Source organism: Hydractinia symbiolongicarpus, chromosome 7 (genome assembly GCF_029227915.1).
Source record: "Hydractinia symbiolongicarpus strain clone_291-10 chromosome 7, HSymV2.1, whole genome shotgun sequence".
Taxonomy (NCBI): domain Eukaryota; kingdom Metazoa; phylum Cnidaria; class Hydrozoa; order Anthoathecata; family Hydractiniidae; genus Hydractinia; species Hydractinia symbiolongicarpus.
The window spans coordinates 6,994,275-7,013,987 of NC_079881.1; the positions used below are offsets into that span (position 1 = coordinate 6,994,275).

General features: G+C 33.9%; 2 protein-coding genes across 3 annotated transcripts; both read right to left on the bottom strand.

Moving 5' to 3' along the window:
- Window positions 1–2,125: 2,125 nt before the first annotated feature.
- LOC130648454 (histamine H2 receptor-like) lies at window positions 2,126–3,537 on the bottom strand. Its single transcript, XM_057454507.1, has 4 exons — window positions 3,518–3,537; window positions 3,276–3,358; window positions 2,355–3,103; window positions 2,126–2,182 (listed from the first exon to the last, which is right to left on the bottom strand). The coding sequence occupies exons 1-4, from the start codon at window positions 3,535–3,537 to the stop codon at window positions 2,126–2,128; spliced, it is 909 nt and encodes a 302-aa protein (XP_057310490.1).
- Window positions 3,538–15,967: 12,430 nt separating this feature from the next.
- LOC130649330 (uncharacterized) lies at window positions 15,968–17,731 on the bottom strand. 2 transcript variants are annotated; one of them, XM_057455589.1, is made up of 3 exons: window positions 17,140–17,599; window positions 16,662–16,909; window positions 15,968–16,475 (listed from the first exon to the last, which is right to left on the bottom strand). In XM_057455589.1, exons 1-3 carry the CDS (start codon window positions 17,159–17,161, stop codon window positions 16,347–16,349), a joined length of 399 nt encoding a protein of 132 aa, XP_057311572.1. In that variant the 5' UTR covers window positions 17,162–17,599; the 3' UTR covers window positions 15,968–16,346. The 2 variants fall into 2 exon arrangements, with proteins under 2 accessions (XP_057311572.1, XP_057311571.1); XM_057455588.1 differs by lacking the exon at window positions 17,140–17,599 and adding an exon at window positions 17,612–17,731 and having other exon boundaries at window positions 15,974–16,475.
- Between the last annotated feature and the right edge of the window lie 1,982 nt (window positions 17,732–19,713).

A 19,713-nucleotide genomic window follows, 5' to 3' on the forward strand; every position in this document is an offset into this window, starting at 1 on the left:
TAGAAATATAAATATTTGTAGGATTTATTCTTGCGCATCTGATTTCAAACAAATATGTTGTTAGTGCATTTTACTGAGGAGAAGTCTCTAAAATCGTAATTTGCAAGCGCTGAAAATACTGAGCTAGCTCATACCTAAAAATTCTGACTAAGGAAAAGAATCATCATAGTTATGCAAAAATGTTTAAAGTAATCATATTTCAAAAATAGGTCAACGATACCTAGGTATTTTTCGACGTCATCTCTCGTATCAAAAAGGCAAAAAACCTTGGGGACGAGAGTGAGCCTTTCGTTTAAAGTTTCACAAAGAAAAATAAAAGTTATTTAACATAGTTTCCAGTTTTTACATAGTTCGTACGACAGAAATGCCAAATAATTACCCAAAAATCTAATTTTTTGCAATTTACGGTAAAATCCGAAAAAATTGGGAAATCGGATTAATCCCGTGTGCAAAATTTTAATGATAAAATAAAGTTGTGGTATGAATAACAATGAAAAATGTTGTGTTATAAAAATCGAATTCTAAGCATACTTCATGTCGTACATGCAGTCTTTATAGGTATATTAATATTCCAGCCAGGCTGAACATTATTCTGACTTTACATTATTACAGAACATTATTCATTATTCTATTGTTCTAAACAATAAAGCTATTGTTTCAAACCTGAAATGTCCTGATATTCTAATGAAGCATATTATTGCTTAAAAAGCGTTAATTAGCAAAGAAACGGCTCACAAACCTTACGGGGGTTCATAGATAAATCATAATTACTGTATGAAGTATTAAATAAAATACAATAAAATAATATATAATAAAATATAAAAAAATAAAACAAATTGAACCCCCGCTTCGCTTTCTCAATGACTAGATGGGAGAAATCACCGCGTACCACATTGCCGACAAACGTACAGCCATTCTTATAGAGAAGAAATAATATGTTTTCCTTGTTCTATCCTATTTCCTGATTAGTTTTTATTTCAGAAAGCAATACAAAACATTTTATGAAATAAGATTTTTAAATAATTTATTTTTTAAAATGTATGTTGTAAAGGGGTCTCCGTAGTCTTAAAGACTAGCCAGGAGGAACTGACGTCGAAAGGCTGGGTTAAGCCACAAGTAACTGTGTTGCCCGGCGTAGAACGCCCGGCAGAGCGATTAATAAGAACCGTAAAATGTGTCACACGTTCAGGTGGAGCGTTTTAGTATATGTATATAGAATGTTCCCAGTGAAAGTTGAAAAATGTTAAACCGCGCTGAGGACTTAGGGTAGCCAAGCATTGTCGCACATCTGTATAAATGTATACCCTTTCCGAAAAAAAAAATTTATCGCAACTTGGGTTAAACACTAATATGAGAAATAACCCGTCTTTAACACTGGACTGAGAGCTTAGTACAGGTAAACCGTGTAGCTTATGGGTTTAGGCGTAATATCATTTTTAAAAAAACTGTATCGCAACTTCGGTTTAGATAACAACACGTGATACACTTTTCTTTAGCACTGGTCTAAACGCTTACTATATACAGGTAAACCGCTTTGTGTGTCCATATAGGCGTTGTACCTTTTCAAAAAAACAGATCACATCTTCGGTTTAAACAAAAAAAACAGGAAACAATCCGTTGTTAACACAACGGGCTGAACGCTTAGTACAGGGAAACGGTGTTGCACATGTGTATAGAGGTAATACCCTTTTCCAAAAAAAGTTTATCGCGACTATAGGTTTAAATAAAAACACGGGAAACATCCCGCCGCTACCCCGTCAAGCTCAGAAAATCACTTAGCAATTTTATTTTATTTTTATTTTTTAAGTTTTCATGGCAGCAATACAAGGTGTAGCTACCTACCTGCATTTAGCATAAGATTTATTAATAAAGAATTTTGTTGTAGCTAGCCAAACTACATTTGGCCACTTTTCTCTTCGGTTTGAAGTAGCTAAAGACTAACTAGCTAGCCACAACCCTAACATACAAGTAAATAATAATATATTAAATTTTGAAAGAATAAGAATAACTAAGGCTACCTGCCTTCAGCAAGATCCTGCCTTGAAATCTACGTTTGTAGCCATTAAAATTGGTTTGTTTAAGATGGCTAGACATGGCTATCCATCTAACCTCCATGGTATTATAATTAAGTTACCACAACATTTTTTCGTACGTTCAAACCATAAAAACAGGTATCAAATCCCTGGAGATATATAAGGAATAGGTACCATAATTTTATCTAAACCACTTTTTTCTTTCCATTATGTCTCACTTTCATATGAAGACAAACGAGTAATAAATAAAATGCAAGGTACGTATCTTTCATGTACAAGTTTCTTTATTTTTACAAGTCTTTAAGGACAATTGGGACACACCGTGCCTCTATAGAAAAGTCGATATATTCTTGATCTGATTCTTGAAAGTCTGAAATAGTACACAAAAGGATCCAACAGAGGGTTTAAGGATAAAACACAGAGTGCAATTTGTTCTGGGTAGCTTATTAAGAATGTCGATGTCCCCATGAAGTTGCGATACATAAAGCAAGTACTAATTGGCAAAAAACATAAAATAAATGCTGCCAAAATTTTGATACCAAGTCTAGATGCTTTTTTCTTGGCCTTTAGTATATTAATTTGGTTTGAATTGCTGTTAGGAACCTTCTTGCACATATCTTTTATCTCACAATAAACTTTTAAATGCACCAGAGAAAATACAATGGTGGAAAATATTGCAACGAAAGCTGTTATCAACTCATAGATATACCACTTCTTAAAAGACAATAAAATGAATGATGCGTTCAACGTTATAGCCAGGAACCAGGACAAGATGACTGAAATGAAACTCTTGAGAATTGTCACATGCCTCTCGTGAAAAAATGGATAAGTGATTGACAAATATATATCAATGGTAATAAAAGCAATTGGCATAAAAGACATTGAGTTTAAAAAATGTCCACTTTTAGAGAAGAAGGCCCAAATGGAACAATAATGTTTTGAATGATGGATGGCTAAAATCCACGCTAAACACCAACTTGAGGTTGACAAAAGACCAGTTAATAAGTCACTAACGGATAGAAAAATGTACATAACATCAATGGGAAGCAAATTCCTTGAAAATTTGATCACTGAAATTAAATAGATTAAATTAAGGATTATTGTTAGCAAGCTTGTAAATAACGCATGTGTGGCAATAATGGAGTGAAAATACTTGTTAATTTCCAGAACAGCTCCATACCCAACACAAATCATGCTTAATCTTCAAGATTTAACTACTTGTGATAAACTCAATTTTTATACCTAATGGTAGAAATATATATTCTGGCCGCTGTGTTGTTGTGATATGTGAAAGAACAGCTATGCAAAGACAAAGGCCATCGAGCCTGTGAAATATTAACACGTATTTTGCTTTATATATCTATCTGGCGGAATTAAATAAAAATGGAAAGTACATTATCTTCAATTAAAAACAGCTGGTTTTAAAATGATGTAAAAAAATGGTTTGAGCGTTTTTAGATGGAAATCAAAAAGTAAGTCAGTACTGTAGAACAGAATTTATCATTATTTTAACTGAATAATAATTCAACCGCCTGTGACAAGCAGAATTAGATATTGTCTGTTTGTTGCAAACACTCCGTCCATATTTACTTAGGGCTATGGAATACGTAGTTTAATTTTTACAGATCAATACGGACTACTTTATTCAGGATAAAAAAAATGAATTAAAACAATTATTACTTAAAGGGAAAAAAAGATGGCTTTATAATAGATATGGAAAATAAATTAAAGGTACTATTGCATTCAACACAGTCCTCTAATTAAGACCTTTGTTTGTTATAACAATAGAAGAAAAAGAAATAGCTTTATCATTATCAGCTGTTTCTGGTGAAAATTACGATTCTGTTTCATATGTTTTTATTCAGTTTTTGTTAAATGTCGGACTAATAAATCCCGTTATTTCTATGTTATTATTATTACTTTCATCTTATATTAGTTATTCAACACTTGTCATAACAGGTCAATAGACTCTTGGGAAAAGTACAGGGTTTTCTTCAGAATGATTTGTGTTTGGTCCGATTATGTGTTCCATATTTTGGGCAGTTCATACCAGACGCTATGTTCGTCACTTTCTACATTGTTCTTTGTTTACTTCATCTTTCTGGCTACTGTTTCTATATGTAAGTGATCTTCTTTTACCACCAGCCACAAGTCAGATTAACTCCAATTGGAACAAGATGACAACATGGCGAGCATGGTATAATCAAATTTTGTCACATCCAAGCATGATAAATGTTGCAAAAGGTGTCATTTCTTTATTATTGCATCGTGCCATTAATTTATGTTTTTTAGAGAAGACAGGTAGAAAAAAAAATTTTAAGCATGTGAAAAATGCATTGATCACATTAACCACTGAGCAATTCGTAGAAAGATAAAGAAAATATCCAACCGACAAATTCTTAATGTATCAGAAGAAACAACTACGGTAGCATTTCTCTCCTTTTCCCTAAATATTAGCGAAGTTATACCTATATTTTAAAACAACAAAAAATTATGCTATTTGAACAAGCGATTGTGGACCGAGATGCTTGTACTTCCGAATTCAGACAAAAAAATCGATTTTTTAGAGTGAAAAAAATTTTGCAAATGTTTCGACAAATTGGTTGGTTGGTTGGTTGATTGGTTGGTTGATTGGTTGGTCGGTTGGTTGGTTGGTTGGTTGGTTGGTTGGTTGGTTGGTTGGTTGGTTGGTTGGTTGGTTGGTTGGTTGGTTGGTTGGTTGGTTGGTTGGTTGGTTGGTTGGTTGGTTGGTTGGTTGGTTGGTTGGTTGGTTGGTTGGTTGGTTGGTTGGTTGGTTGGTTGGTTGGTTGGTTGGTTGGTTGGTTGGTTGGTTGGTTGGTTGGTTGGTTGGTTGGTTGGTTGGTTGGTTGGTTGGTTGGTTGGTTGGTTGGTTGGTTGGTTGGTTGGTTGGTTGGTTGGTTGGTTGGTTGGTTGGTTGGTTGGTTGGTTGGTTGGTTGGTTGGTTGGTTGGTTGGTTGGTTGGTTGGTTGGTTGGTTGGTTGGTTGGTTGGTTGGTTGGTTGGTTGGTTGGTTGGTTGGTTGGTTGGTTGGTTGGTTGGTTGGTTGGTTGGTTGGTTGGTTGGTTGGTTGGTTGGTTGGTTGGTTGGTTGGTTGGTTGGTTGGTTGGTTGGTTGGTTGGTTGGTTGGTTGGTTGGTTGGTTGGTTGGTTGGTTGGTTGGTTGGTTGGTTGGTTGGTTGGTTGGTTGGTTGGTTGGTTGGTTGGTTGGTTGGTTGGTTGGTTGGTTGGTTACCCCGTAATGGATCTTTTTGCATCACGTCTGTCACATCAACTCGCATAATGTATAGCATTAAAAACAGATCCCTGCAGCCAGGGAACAGATAAAATGCAACAAGATTGATCTCAAACCTTCCTGTATACATTTCCACCATTCTGTTTGAGAAACAGACTTTTGTACAAGATGATTCTAGACCAGACATCCTAAATGGTGATAGCTGTGGTAACGTGGCACACAAACACATGGTATCCTCAACTGTTACCAAGGCATTCCATGATGATCACCATTTCTTTAAAATTAGCGGAATGGCTTCCATACTTAATGTAGAATCCAGGACGAACACTTCAACATAACGTTATTAATTGAAGGTGGGTTAGTTAGCATTACAAGAGCTAAGTTAATCCACTTTCTTGCAATGTAAATTTATTTTCAGATTTCTTAGGAGAATGACTTTAAGTAGGTTATGAAAACGGGACTATAAATTAAGTATACTTTTATTTGGAATGTCCATGTTGTGATAGATTAGATGATAAAATCCTATTGGCCAGATGCATGGCGTTGATGACTTTATCTAGAGTGGAATAAATAATTAGATATTGCAACTATGGATAGACTGGGTATAGGTTTACTTGTGGTAAACTGTATAAAGGATGGAGAACTGGAAAAGCTCCTCCCACTGTACATTTTTATGCTTTTGTAGAGGATCTACAGTTGTGTGTAGTTTGGATGAAGATTTGTCAGAGCGTAAGGAATGGAGAAAAACACAATCAAACACAGTTATCAATGAATCATATCAAACCACACAAAGAGATGTATTATTCTGTTATTTTCAGGCGGATTAAGGACACTGTTGATTTAACAGGTGGGACAAAAGCTAGTTTCCTTTAGTAGTTATTTCACCCGGTCTGCTTAGGGGATTATGGTCTAATAAGTCGACATGACAAATATTATGCCTTAAAAAGGTTCTGCCTCAGGAGAAATATTACATTCAAATATTTCATCTAAAGAAGGTTAGCTTAAAATAGATGATACGTACCATAATCTAGCTTTGTTTACGGCAATGCGATACCAATATTCATCTGGACCACACTGATTATTAAATTGACTAAGATTCCCGTAACAAAGTTGAAGAATTACTTACTGGAGTGTACATGTTTTTAAAACTATAACGACATTTTTAAGAACAAAGATGTAAAAAGAACACTAAATACATGACATGCTGAAAGTACCAATTCCTTTCTTATTATGTGACATTAGAATAGAATAGTATTCAGAACAGTGGCTTTGTTGTACTGAAAACATCCTCTATACAGACCAGCTTCTTGCCATACTTTTGTAAATCTGAAACTCTCCAAACATTTCTTAAATGTTGTCCTACTTTTCCAACAAAGAGCCTGCTGCAAACATTTTTGTTGTTTAATTCCAGTTGCACGATTTTAAAGTGTTTAACAGTATACCTTATTACACATAATACAAAAACAAACAAAAGAATGCCACTAGGGTTTTTTTCTTTTTCGTTTTTGAATGTATGTATTTGTAAAATGGCATGACATACAATCCACCAACTTTTTCGATGTATACATCAATATTTGAAAATTAGAAGATTGATCAATTTTACAGAAGAGAACCGAAATTTCTCCGCAGCTGATCTGGTTGGAAAAATAAAATGACTTTTTTTAACCTTCTTATTATTTGCTTAGTCAGTGAAACAACTAGTCTCAAAAACCATTTGCGCATTCATTCGTTTCGTTAAATGATTCTTCGTAAAAATTCCGGATTACTGGTCCCATTTTTCTTTTCCCTTTTTTTCGACTGTTTTTAAGCAATTGCCGCAATTCACGCCTTAAAAAATTACCGTAGTCCCCAATCTGGCTGTGTGCGTACCAATGACCTCCGCGTAATTGAGGATGACGGAGCTTCAGATACTCCATTAGTATTGAATTGCCAGATTTGTTTAACTAAAAGGCTGATCACGTGAGGCGAGCTTCCCGGTTAATCGGGCTGGCTAGCTTTTTGCCAAGATCTTGATTCTAATTAAGGATTTCTCATAAAAAATGAATTGCCATCAGATGAGAAACAACCAGCTCGGTTTGCTCGGGTCCCGCTTTGTTGCGGGCTGAAATTTCTCATGTGATTGCTCCAGCCCAGCTAACCGGGCTGTTCTTTTAGCTGGTGCGCATGGCTAAACATTTAAAAGATCAGTATTGCAGGCAATACTATCGCTGGTCCTTCTGGTGCAAAAAAAGTGAAAAAAAAAATCGCTGGGAATCTGAATTCATCGACGATTTGTTGTCTTCCCTCCTGGAATTCAAGACAAATATGATTTTTATGTGTCAAGATTTCAATGCTAATAAGCCAAGATTATGTTCAGAAATTCGTTTATCAATGGTCAAGCTGTATAGCAATGATGATAAACCTTTTGGCTTAGTAAAAGTTTCTGTTATGCCAACAGATTTATTAAATAAGGATGAAAGGAATAAATTTAGTGTAACGATAAGAGAGGAAAAGGCGCTATCTTTGTTACCGCGCAAAACATAAACAAAGTCGCGTGACTCAATTTCAGCCCCCTTAGCCGGACTGAGTTTTCCTCATATGATAACACAAAATTATCAGCCCGCCTAACAGACAAACCGGGATGGCTTTCCTCATGTGATCAGCCTATAGGCCGAACTTCAGGGGTAAACGTGGAAATTGTGACTTTCGAGGGACCAGGTTCAAAACGTGTTGTTGCTTAGTCCAGATTGCTTAGGTTTATCAGAATTGCCGAACCGAAGTTAGAGAAAGGTGGAGCAAAACAAATTATTTGGTTTGGTTCTTATACATTTGTACCTCAACATTAAAGATATTCACATCATTGTATCTAGTGATTTTCTTATAATAGCTTTTGTTCAGGAGTCTTCTGAATTTCGTTGCCTTTAGGGTTGGGAACAAGTCTTTGCCTTATTTCTTAATATTCGTCCCGGGGTTTTTCTAATATATTATGACCGGGCGAGTGGAGGGGGGCGGTTGTCACACTTATAGTACGTCACAAAAGGAGAAAATAGTAGCAATAAAGTTTTGCTTATGTCAGCACATTTTCTGTGACGTCATCAAAAGCTTAAAGTTTGTTCAAAATACCACTATCTGCTTAAAATTCAAATACTTTAGTTCTGAAGCGAATTTTCACCTTCTGTTCGAAGTTTCTGAAAGCTAAATAAAAGTTATTTCACATATTTTACGTTTTTTACATAGTTTGCATGAAAGGATTGCCCAAAACTATTATAAATAATCCACACAAAGTTAGCTAGCTACATTTAATATAGAGTTTTTTAGCTGCCTTTAACACTCACAAGAGTAACCTAGGATCTGTTTAGGACGTAGAACATTATTGTCTGATCTATCCTAAATTCTCAAACTTTAAAAGAAATGTGGAGGCTAAAAGTTACATTTAAATAAATACGTCTATGGAATCCAAAAATTCCGCGAGAAAAACAAAAAAAATAATTCTGCTTAGAATTCAGTTCTTGTGGGCCAACATGTTAGCAAAAAACCGCTCTACGTTGCGCTTTAAAAGACAGCACTGACAAAATATATAATAAAAACACTCCAGCAACAACTATTTTTTTTTTTTTTGACAGAAAGAAATTTTACGATGGAAATATAATCATGCAGTTACAGGGAAATTCCTTTTGCTGTTTTAACATAAAAATATAAGTCCATGAGCCTACTGGACCTTGTTTTCAATTAAAAAATTACAATAAAGTGACAATTACTCACATAAAGGCCCATAGAATGTGTGCGGGATAGGGCTTCGAATTAATTGAGTTTAAAATTAAAGTTTTACTCACGCAAGGGAATTAATATATAAGATTCCGAAGAGACTAAAGAACTTGACCTATTTATAGATGGCTATGTCAGGTACAATCAATAATGCAACCAAAAAATTAGCAGTAAAATGATGGAAACTTTAAGCGCGGTCTTTACATTTGGTGTTTAAACTCATACTAGTCGGCGGTCCGTGGATAAATTATCTCGCTACACGGCTACTATTTTGCGTGACAGACAGACAGAAGGACAGACGTATACGGGTATTATAATATAGACTAGCCGGTAGCCCGTGGAAAAATCCACGGGGTCGCCCGTCCTTTATATGTCGCATTTCGTGTTTCCGTAACGGACTTTTTTCTGGCGCACAAACAGACAAACGGAATACAGCTATTATAATAGAGACCAGCCGTTGCCCTGTGGAAAAATCCATGGGCCGTCCGTCCTTTGTATATCGCATAATTCGTGTCTCTGTAGCGCAAGATTTTTCTCGCGCACAAACAGACAGACGGGATACGGCTATTATAATAGAGATTGCGTTTGTAATATTGTTATCACAATTCTGGTCTGAAACAATTGAACAAATATCTTGATGATCTGAAAGCTTAACAAAATGCGGGAAGCATCACAGGGAATAATAAACAGCAAAGTTTGATAGAGATAAATTAACCTAATAGGTAAAAAGAGTTCTTCGTAGCTTGAAAAACAATTAATTTGAAATTTAAAACAGCTATAAAAAAACCAGTCGGTTTACACATGTAATCCTTTTTTATTATAATCAATCAATACACAGCTAGGAGAATCTATTGGCAACACCATGGTAAAATAAAGTTACCAATGAAGTTTTAAATCAAACATAAAAGAATAACTGAGTCGATTAATCAGCTTTCCCAAACTTTGATAATCTATGCTCTAAAAATGTGTATAGTGCAAAGTTTTAAAGAAGAAGATCTATTTTTTATGCACTATCAGATGGATTTTAGGTGATGTTTGCGCATGCTGGCAAAGGCAGAACATAAATCAAATGATCACTATGTTTGAATAACAGGAAAAGGTACACTGATATTGTCGAAAATTACTGTTTAAAAGAGAAAGAGTGGAAAAAAAGACGAGTTGCAGAAAAAATTGATTTCAGTGTCTCGAATTTGTATTCTGCAAAAGTCAAAAAGAAATATATCAAGTTATATTTGTTAGCTATGTATTTAGTTACCCAAAATATTTTATCTAAATAACATTTTATTTGCAGATGAAGCAATTCACACTATTCAATAACAAATTTCTCGATACGTAAAGAAGTATGAAACCATGGTTGATGTTGGGTATGTTTTCAGGTTGCTTATGATTTTAAGTCAAATCTCAGCTTAATATTTTCATCTATCTAAGTTATAAGGAACAAAAGAATGTGAAAATCTTAATAACAGCAAATAAAAATCTAACTTGCTTCATTTTCTTGAGAAAGTAAAAAAGACGGTCACATCAGCGTCAGCCGCAAAGTATTGAATACTTCTTATAGATCGTCCGGACCAGAGTCTTTGAATATATAATCATATTGAGTAAATTTAAATAAATTGAAATTTGCAAATTTTAAACCGCTATAAGTTTGTAAACTAGATTTTTGTGGCTATTTCTCTTCATGGTTTAAAAGGAGGATGAGTTGGCTCCTTAATGATGCCAACCATAAACTACATTTATTCCAACAATCGTGGCTCATATTTCATTCCAGTTTTCCCAAAACATGTGGTTGCTCTTAGGGTTAAAGCCGCCTGAGTTTTATTGTTCAGCATCTTTTACTTACATTCTCTTTTTTTTCACCTTGTCGTCCCTTCTAAGTTCTTTGTTTCTCACCCCTCCCCCTTGCACTTAATCATATTCTTTACGAATCGTGAAGCTCCAACATAGTGCAAGAAGCCCCAACATAGTGCAAGTGTGATAGGGTTTTAAGCACTGAGAATTATAAGCTCCAATATGTTTAAAAAGAAATTTCTTTGTTGAAACGAATTCGTAAAACCTAGCATGTGTACTAATGCAAATATATATAGTAAGGCGCCCTGTTTTAAAAAAAATTGTTCCAATATATTGTCTATTGTATTGTTCCTAAAGTATTTTTTTATCAATAAACCATGGAAATATTTGTGATAAATCACTACTTGGATAGAAATGAATAAGAATATTTAATATCGTGCTATCTTCTAAAATGACTTTTTTTTTCTAAAAGAAAAGAGGCCATTTTTTATTTATTACTTTATATATTTGAGACAAAATATAATGACTACACCTAATTCAGGATTATATTGTTTTATATCATTTTGTCGTCCATTTGAGATTTTGAAAGAGTTTCTTCTCCATTTTTTGGAGGTTTTGCTGGATCGCCTGGTATTTGTGTCGGTATACACGTTCCGAACACACAGTCAAAATCAGAACAGTGTTGCCAATCTTCGTTCCAGCAGTATCCGTAGTTGCAATCTACAAATGATGTACACGAGTATCCTTCACATGAAGGACATTTTTGTTTCTAAAAAAAACATATTCAAGTATAGTACGATTTAATTTTTTTTTGATCCTTTTCTTAGAGAAAATCAATTACAAAATTAGAGCCTGAATGAGCGTTAATAATTAGGGGAAAATACCAACATGCGCGAAAAATTACAAGACTGTTTGAAGTGTGTTAATATTTAATTTTCTTTGAAAAAAGCTATTTCTTCTTCTTTGTAATCTTCTTCTTTTGTCCATTTTCCTTTTCTTTAATTTAAGTTAATAATTCTTTTGTTTTTTATAGGCTGCGCGTAAATCATTAAAGGAAAATGAAATACAAAAAATAAAAAATAAAAAAGCACGCGATTAAAAAAATTAGAATTAAAAATTAGATTAAAATTAGAGGAAGGTATATTAGCATTTTTACCAAATATGGTCCCCGCGCGTTAATTGGAGGGCGCGTTAAATTAGTAGTTTTACAGTACACGATTTTATTTATAGGACACGCATTTTCTTTTATAAAAATACGCAGTATTGTTTAACATAATAGAGAAACAAAGAATAATGGCTAGCATGGTTAGAATTTCAACATTCGTGTGTAAAAGAATCGTGTATAAGAACACAGGCCAAGGGATTTACTGAAAAATAAGAAAAAATTAAGAAAAGCTTTAGGCTCAAAGTATATTTTTATAAGTAAGAAAAAACCGAATTTTTGCTATAAACTAAGAATAATCTATAACATATTTGATTTTTCTCGAAATCTTATGCACTTTTATCGCCGTTTAATAAGGTTGGGAGTTAGTTATGTTTAGCCATAGTCTAATTTTTGTCCTTATCACAAGCATCCTTTTAAATGTTGTTTTCTTATATCTCGGTTTTAATATGATCTATAAGGAATGAATTTGATGCATATCTTACACTGTTACTTGTCAGATAACATACTTACTGTGCGACTCGCCACACCAAGAATTGCCACAAATAATATGAAAAACTTCAAAAGTTTCATTCTTGTTTCCTGACAGCAGGTAAGCAAGATATACAACTTTGTGATCAACCATGAAAATATTATGATAAAAATTTAAACGCTTAATATATAAATTCAACACGTTAGGCCAATATTTCGTTGCTATTTCCTCTTCTCGTTATTTCTCTATATTCGTATTAGCCCCTAATTTGCTTTTGTCGAATTCACTGCCGTTGTTTTGAAACAATGCTTAAACAATCATTTATTTTCGTACGCAGGGTTCTGATTTAACAGCACTTGTCGATAACAAACGAAAGAATGAGTAACATCATGTTTCAGAATCCAGGCTTTTCTAACAACTTTTGTTCGTCTCCCTTTTCATTGGAGATATGTGTATTTATTTATTTATATTTGTGTTGTGTTGTGTTGTATTGACACCTTATCGGTTATACAGTAGATGAAAATAAATTCCTCGTTTGTTTAGCTATATTTGGACATTATTAAATAGATATAAAATTAATGAATTCATCAATTATTTAAGAATTACTTAAAGAAATTCTTTTTTCATGTTTGATCAGTCTATTCGGTACCGGGGAATAGGGGGGTCCCCTAATCCCCCTCTCCCCCTCCTACGGATTTCTTTATGAATCCTTTACGCTATTTTGCGTGGCAATGATAATTACTGAGTAGTTTCAATATTTATTTAATAAAAACTTGCATGCCAAATTTTCAGGTCCCATACCTTTCAGAGGCGTTTTTATTTGCCATTACGCCATCTCTTTTTAGCATTATCCTTAGAAACTGAAACTTACGAGACAACTTTGTTTCTTCAAGTAGAATTTCTTGCATGTTGTGGACATGAGATTAATCCGATCACCTGATTTTTTAAGATTTTACCCGAGAATTGGGGAAAATAACAGATTTTCGGGCAATTTTTTGCAACTTTTTATACGAGCTTTGTAAAAATCGGAAAATATGTTAAAAAACTATTATTTACCTTTTAGAATCTTCAAACAGAATGAGAAAGTTCGCTCAGGAACTAAAGTAATTGAATTTTAACCAGAAAGCATGATTTGAACAAATTTCTAGCTTCCAATGACAACAGAGAAATGTGCTGACATAAACTAAAATTTATTGGTGCCATTTTGTTCCTTTTGTGCCGTAGTATAAGTTTGATTTAATTTGGACAAGCCTATGTAAAGTTATTGATTGTGTGTGGAATCCCCCTGCGCTGTTATTATATGTTGAAAAACCCTGGACGAATAGGGTTAAGATTGTCAAAGAGATGTTATATTAGACTTTTTCTGCGTTAAACAAGCTCATTTGCACATGTAGGTCGGATAATTAAATTTTTATGCTAACTGTGTTCTCATAATCCAACAAACAACTGTGGCACAATCTGTGTAAATAAAGTGTTTGCTTCATTCCTTTTGGATCAATCAAACGTTGGGAGCCTATTATATCCAATTCGGTCCGCGGTTTTTCGAACATATTATGACCGGGGGGAGGGGGGCTGATTCCGCCCTCCCTCAATAACTTTTCATAGGCTTGTTCAAATTGAATCAAACTTGACGCACCTATAGTACGTCACAAAAGGAACAAAATGGCTGCAATAAATATTTTCTTGCGTCATCACATATTCTGTGACGTCATCAAAATCTTGAAATTTGTTCAAAATGCCACCATCTGCTTAATATTCGATTACTATAGTTCCAGAGCAAATTTTTGCATTCTGTTTGAATTTTCTGATAGCTACATAAAAGTTATTTAACATATCTTCTGCTTTTTACATGATATACTTACATCATACACGCATGAAAAGTTGCCAAATATTGCCCGAAAATCCGTATTTTTCTGATTTTCAGGTAATATCCGAAAAAATCAGGAAATCGGATTAATAACGTGTCCAAAACATGGAAAAAGATTCTCCTTGATGAAACAAAGTTGTGCTGTAATTTTCAAGTTATAAGGATAATCTGAACAACACTTATTATATTTTCTGCGTCATAAGGGTTTTATAAAGATTTTTAGGGGTGGTTTCGAGTAATGGCCAATATCAAAGCCTCTGAAGAGCATGGGACCTAAATATTTGGCATGCAGGTATAATAGATAAATATAGAAACTCAGTAAGTATTATAGCCATGCAGCCCCCCCCCCCCCCGGATTAAATAGGGTTAAATTCAACTTGTTTCTTAGATAGAGCCACTCAGTAGAGTTTGATTGATTATAACTTAAAATTACATTGCAAATAAAGATGATTTTATTATTCTAAAATGAAATTTTGTTAAACCCATACTCTTGAAATGTTCTAATTGTCGTTGATGCCAGCACGATCACTTTTCCTAAATGTTTAGACTTTCGTGGGCCACCACGTGGACTATTATGCTGTGCTGACGCGCTTGAGAAAGCTACTAATATATTTTAAACTCTGCCCACGTGCCCTACGCGACATTTTGAACATTAAATAAAATTGAATAATATTTAGAAGTAATTCTTAAATAATTATTGAAAAAATCGTTTAGCGCTGCAACTAAAAATAGCTAAAGAACTCGATGACATTAAAGAAAAAGCTAATACTAGTTTACTACTTACCTTCTTTTATTTTTCACCTAGTCTTAGGCATGATAAGTTAAATATTTCTGAATTATGATATCCACAGGTGTTTAATAGTTCTTTGTCCCTAACCTCTCCCCTTGCCTTAATCAAATTCTTTCTGAATCGTGGAGGTTTAATATGGCTTGTCAATACAGTGCAATTTTTTAATATAGTTTAAAATAGTAAAAATTACAAGTTCCAATATATTTTACAGAATGCAATTATGTTGACAACTTCCTTTTTTCTTTTTTCTTCAATAAACAATGGTGGATAATATTAATGAAGCGGAGGCATTTTTTCGTTATTTTTTTAAAACCTGTAGGCTACGTTTGCGCGCAGTAGAACAGGTAGAGAGAGAGTTTCCTTATGGAGTTCTCTAGCACTCAATAAACTTCCAAAATTCCAACAGTCTTATTATTACTACTATAATTTACCAGGATAGCCTCTTCGGTTGCTAATGTGCTGTTACAAATAAGGCTTCTGCGAAGGTAGTCCTAGTGCAATTAAAGCTTCAATTTAGGCAACAGAATCAGTGCACACCACATCCTCTCGACTATTGCTTAACATATCAGTCCTATTATCTTGCTAAACGTTACACAGAAAGGTCGATTCACATTTATAGTTTTCGGCATAACTCGGCGGGGATTGGACCTACGACCTTTCGCCTAGAGACCAAGGCTTTACCTTTCTTCGACTTCTTTATTTGGCATACAAGCGTTAATATTTTTGCCCTTCGCTTACCTCTTTTTTTACTTTTCTTAAGTAAGGTGTGATATTCAATAGAGGGGATCTTGGTTCTTAATACAACTATTTTAAGTCTTATCAGAAGATTTTATTTCATTTAGCACGGGTGGTTGAGTTGATTTCGTAATATCTCTCACTCTTCGATCAATAGAAGCCAATTTATTCAGCTGGGTAGCATTAAGGTTCGAATTTGTTGTTCCTTTTGTGGACTTTCTTTTCGCCACCCAGGCCACTTAACCTTGCATTTTGTTAAGATGCCAACATAACCACTGATAGGCTGTGAAATCATAAAACGTGTGCGTCATTGAACCTCGATACTACAAATGTACAATATCTTACACTTTCAGAATCTTAAACATATTTTTAAATCACAAAACACTACGCACCAGTATATTGATCCTTATAAAATTTAATACATATTTTAATTGTTTGTACTTTTGACTTTGAGTTCACAATCACAAATACATTCGACTAAATTTATCTACAGTGTAATTTTTTTTACTGCAAAAAATGTATTGATAAGCTTACTAGGATAATTACAAGTAAAGATATGATATTGTCTGTTAATTTTGCATTCGCTGATGTTGATCGATTAATATTGCACAAATTCGTCCGACAACATTTAACCTGAAATGGAAAAGCTTTTTACGTTAAGGAAAGCATTGCAAATAAAAGTATGACTAAAGAAATAAGGGGCAAAAGAATTTTTTGTCATAAATGTGCATAGAAAGACACCATCATAGAAAATTGCTTCCACATGACCCAAAGATTTATAGACGAAGCAGTTTTATATCGCGAGGGACGGTTACTTACCGAGCACTTGTTTACTCTTGTGTTAGGCGGTTGGTACGTTCTATATAATGTGCAAAAAAGGTGGCAGTCATTCTTACTGTAAGGTGAGCAATGTCGTATATGTGTGATTAATGTATGTTTGGTATCAGTGTATGTTGTCGAGTTGATGACAGCTTCTATACAGCTTCCACCCCAAGGACATGATTTTATTGTTCTTGTTGTTGCTCTTTTTGAATTGTATTTTTCTTCATAGCACCTTAAAGATGCAGCTAAATAACAAAAAAGAAATGTCTGTTCAGCATTATGCTTTCTTTTGCGAAAGCATCCTAGCAACCAAAAACATCATTTCTCATTTCAGATCAGTACATTGTGTCAAATATCACACACGTTTAAGCAAAGTCAACGTTCAAAGAGGTGCATAAACGGTGAATGTATCGAAATAAAACTACATCTTCTACAAAACTTAGCTATTATTGTGGAATAAAAAGTGGATTTATACAAAACTGGGATATGGTTAGCATTGTGTTGATATGTTTCCAGGTCCTTTAGCCGCTCCTAAAATGCAGTGATCTTCTTTCTACAAGTGTAAGATGCGAATTCCTTTTACTTTATAGAGTAGCGTTTAGAAAACAACTTTGTTTGTTTACTTTCAATTAGAATTCCAAGGCCTTATTCTCGGTTTTGATAAGGAATATGAAGGAAAAATTTATTTAATCTTAAAAAAACATCTGTGAATATATAATATATAATTTGTACTTTCGCTATATGACAGAGTTCGTTGTGTTATAAGAAAATATTTTTTGTTACACGGAAACCAACAAGCACAACAACACAGAAACACGACAAACGTGAAGGAAAAATTTTATTCTGTAATTCACCAGCTGTTGATTATTGTCACTGAAATTTGGAAAATTTAAATTTAGACGTCGATAAAAGAAAAAGAATAAAGTACGTCAAAAAGTAAGCTTTACCATGTCCATAAAACAATACAGGAATCAACAACCTTGCTAGCAACTCCATTGTGTATACAATTGCTACACACCATTTGAAATAGGTATGCAGAGTAAAATAAATTAATTAAAAAGAATAGAAATTATAATAAACAGATGGGAATTGTAGATTATTTCATCTAGCAACTTGATGATATATAGTTAATATTTACAAACATTGAAATAAAACTGGCTTGTGAAAACATCTGTTTATATAAAATATTTTTAAAGGGATTATAGGAATTTGTAAGTTAAAGGGAATTTTAGGCGCAGTAGTTTCCCAAGTCAAATTCTCAAAGAAGATGGATAAGTGGACGATTAAACGAGTCTATAGTTTCGGTACAACTTTCTAAATGTAATCCAAGAGGCAATTTAGTTTAACAATTATTACAACTATTATTGATTCTTTACCTGTGCATGGTTAAAAATAGAGTATAATCAAATGACTATTAACATGGTTTACCTGTATTAAGAACTCAGATCGGTGTCACCATGAATTATTATTTTTTTGCCGGATCTTTTCACACAGAATATTGCAATTTTGCAGATTGTTTTTAGATTAAGAGGGTAAAAAGGTTATAAGTTCGTGTAAGAGCTTAGAAAGTTGTCGACGAATTTGCATCTTCTTTCGTAAAAACAGGGTTAATTCATAAGATTTTTGACTTAGAAGTTATGCATGACATCGCGAGCTAGCTCCGAGTAATGATATTTGGTCTTTCAATTTAACCATTCACTTGAATTATTTTATTTAAATTTTATTATTTATTTGCTGTAATTACGTTCAGTAACAGCTATTACATGTCTTACAGCTAGTTGATAACATCTTATTTCGCATAGCCGAATTTTGAAAACTTATATCTTGAAAACCAGTAGCTAAAGATTTTTAAAAAAATGAAAAAGATGCGCAGATATTTTGAAAATTGGTTTTGGCGCCCAAAAAACGTCGAAAATTTGTTTTTAATTCAAAAATGCTAAAGAAATTTTATTTCATGCAAAAAGATAGCTCTAACCCTATTATGCAAACGGAGAGGGGGGTGATGTAACTTTTTTTAATACTTTATAGTTCTGTTTCTTACGTGAACTTTTCTAATTTTATTTGGTTTTACGGCGATAGGGGGTAAGCTATCTGAAATTTTTTTATGCCATATTGATAGAGCATATATGTATTTGCCGTTTTCTTAGGTTTTTATACATAACTTCAATATATGGTGGGATGAAGTATTGTATGATTATGATTTGATGCAAAAACAGGTGGTATCTTGTGCAGACCAGGATTTGTGAAAAATAACCGCCTAACATCTATGACATGCTACACAAATAATTTTAGCTATGACGTCTGCGCTACTCGAAAAAACAGGTGGGCCATCCCGGAAATAATAGGGTTAAAAGAGCTCACATCAACGGTACCTACCTTCCGGGAGTTATTTTAAAAACGGACAGAACGTCTGTTAGTTAAATTTAACACAAAATCAAAAGATTTTAGACGCATTTCAAATTTGTTATTAAACTCCATTAAAATTAAGCATGCGAAACTGGTGTCAGGAGCGGGGGTAACGAGTGCGAAACTAGCGCTAATAACACCGTGCAAAGCAATACGCAATGCACATATTAGCTAAACCATTGATGCTGAAAATTGTTTTTCCTATCATCAACATTTTTGATGTCTTTTACCTTTCTTGATTATTGATATACACTTGATCGTCATGGTTGTAGCTTGATAGTTGATGGTTTGGTTTTCGAACTAAATATAGCGCAAATCTCTCACAATCATACTCCATCTGTCGCTCTCTCCCTCCTTTCCCTCCCTGCTCCCCTTCACACTTTATTGCTGATAAGATGTAAGAAACAAAAGGTATTTGCGTTTGTCCGTCGCAATATTGAAATAATTTGGAATATATTTCGTGAGAAATTGCAGCACAGTCGCAGTTTCGTGTAAGCAGTAAACAATGCTTTCATATGTCTCGCCTGATTTTCACTGCCAAAGAGTGTTTTGCTGGTAAACACCTAGGCATCAGAGGATGATATCGAAATTAAAGTAAAAGTTATTAAAAAATCAATTAAATCTCATTACAACGTCAAATCGC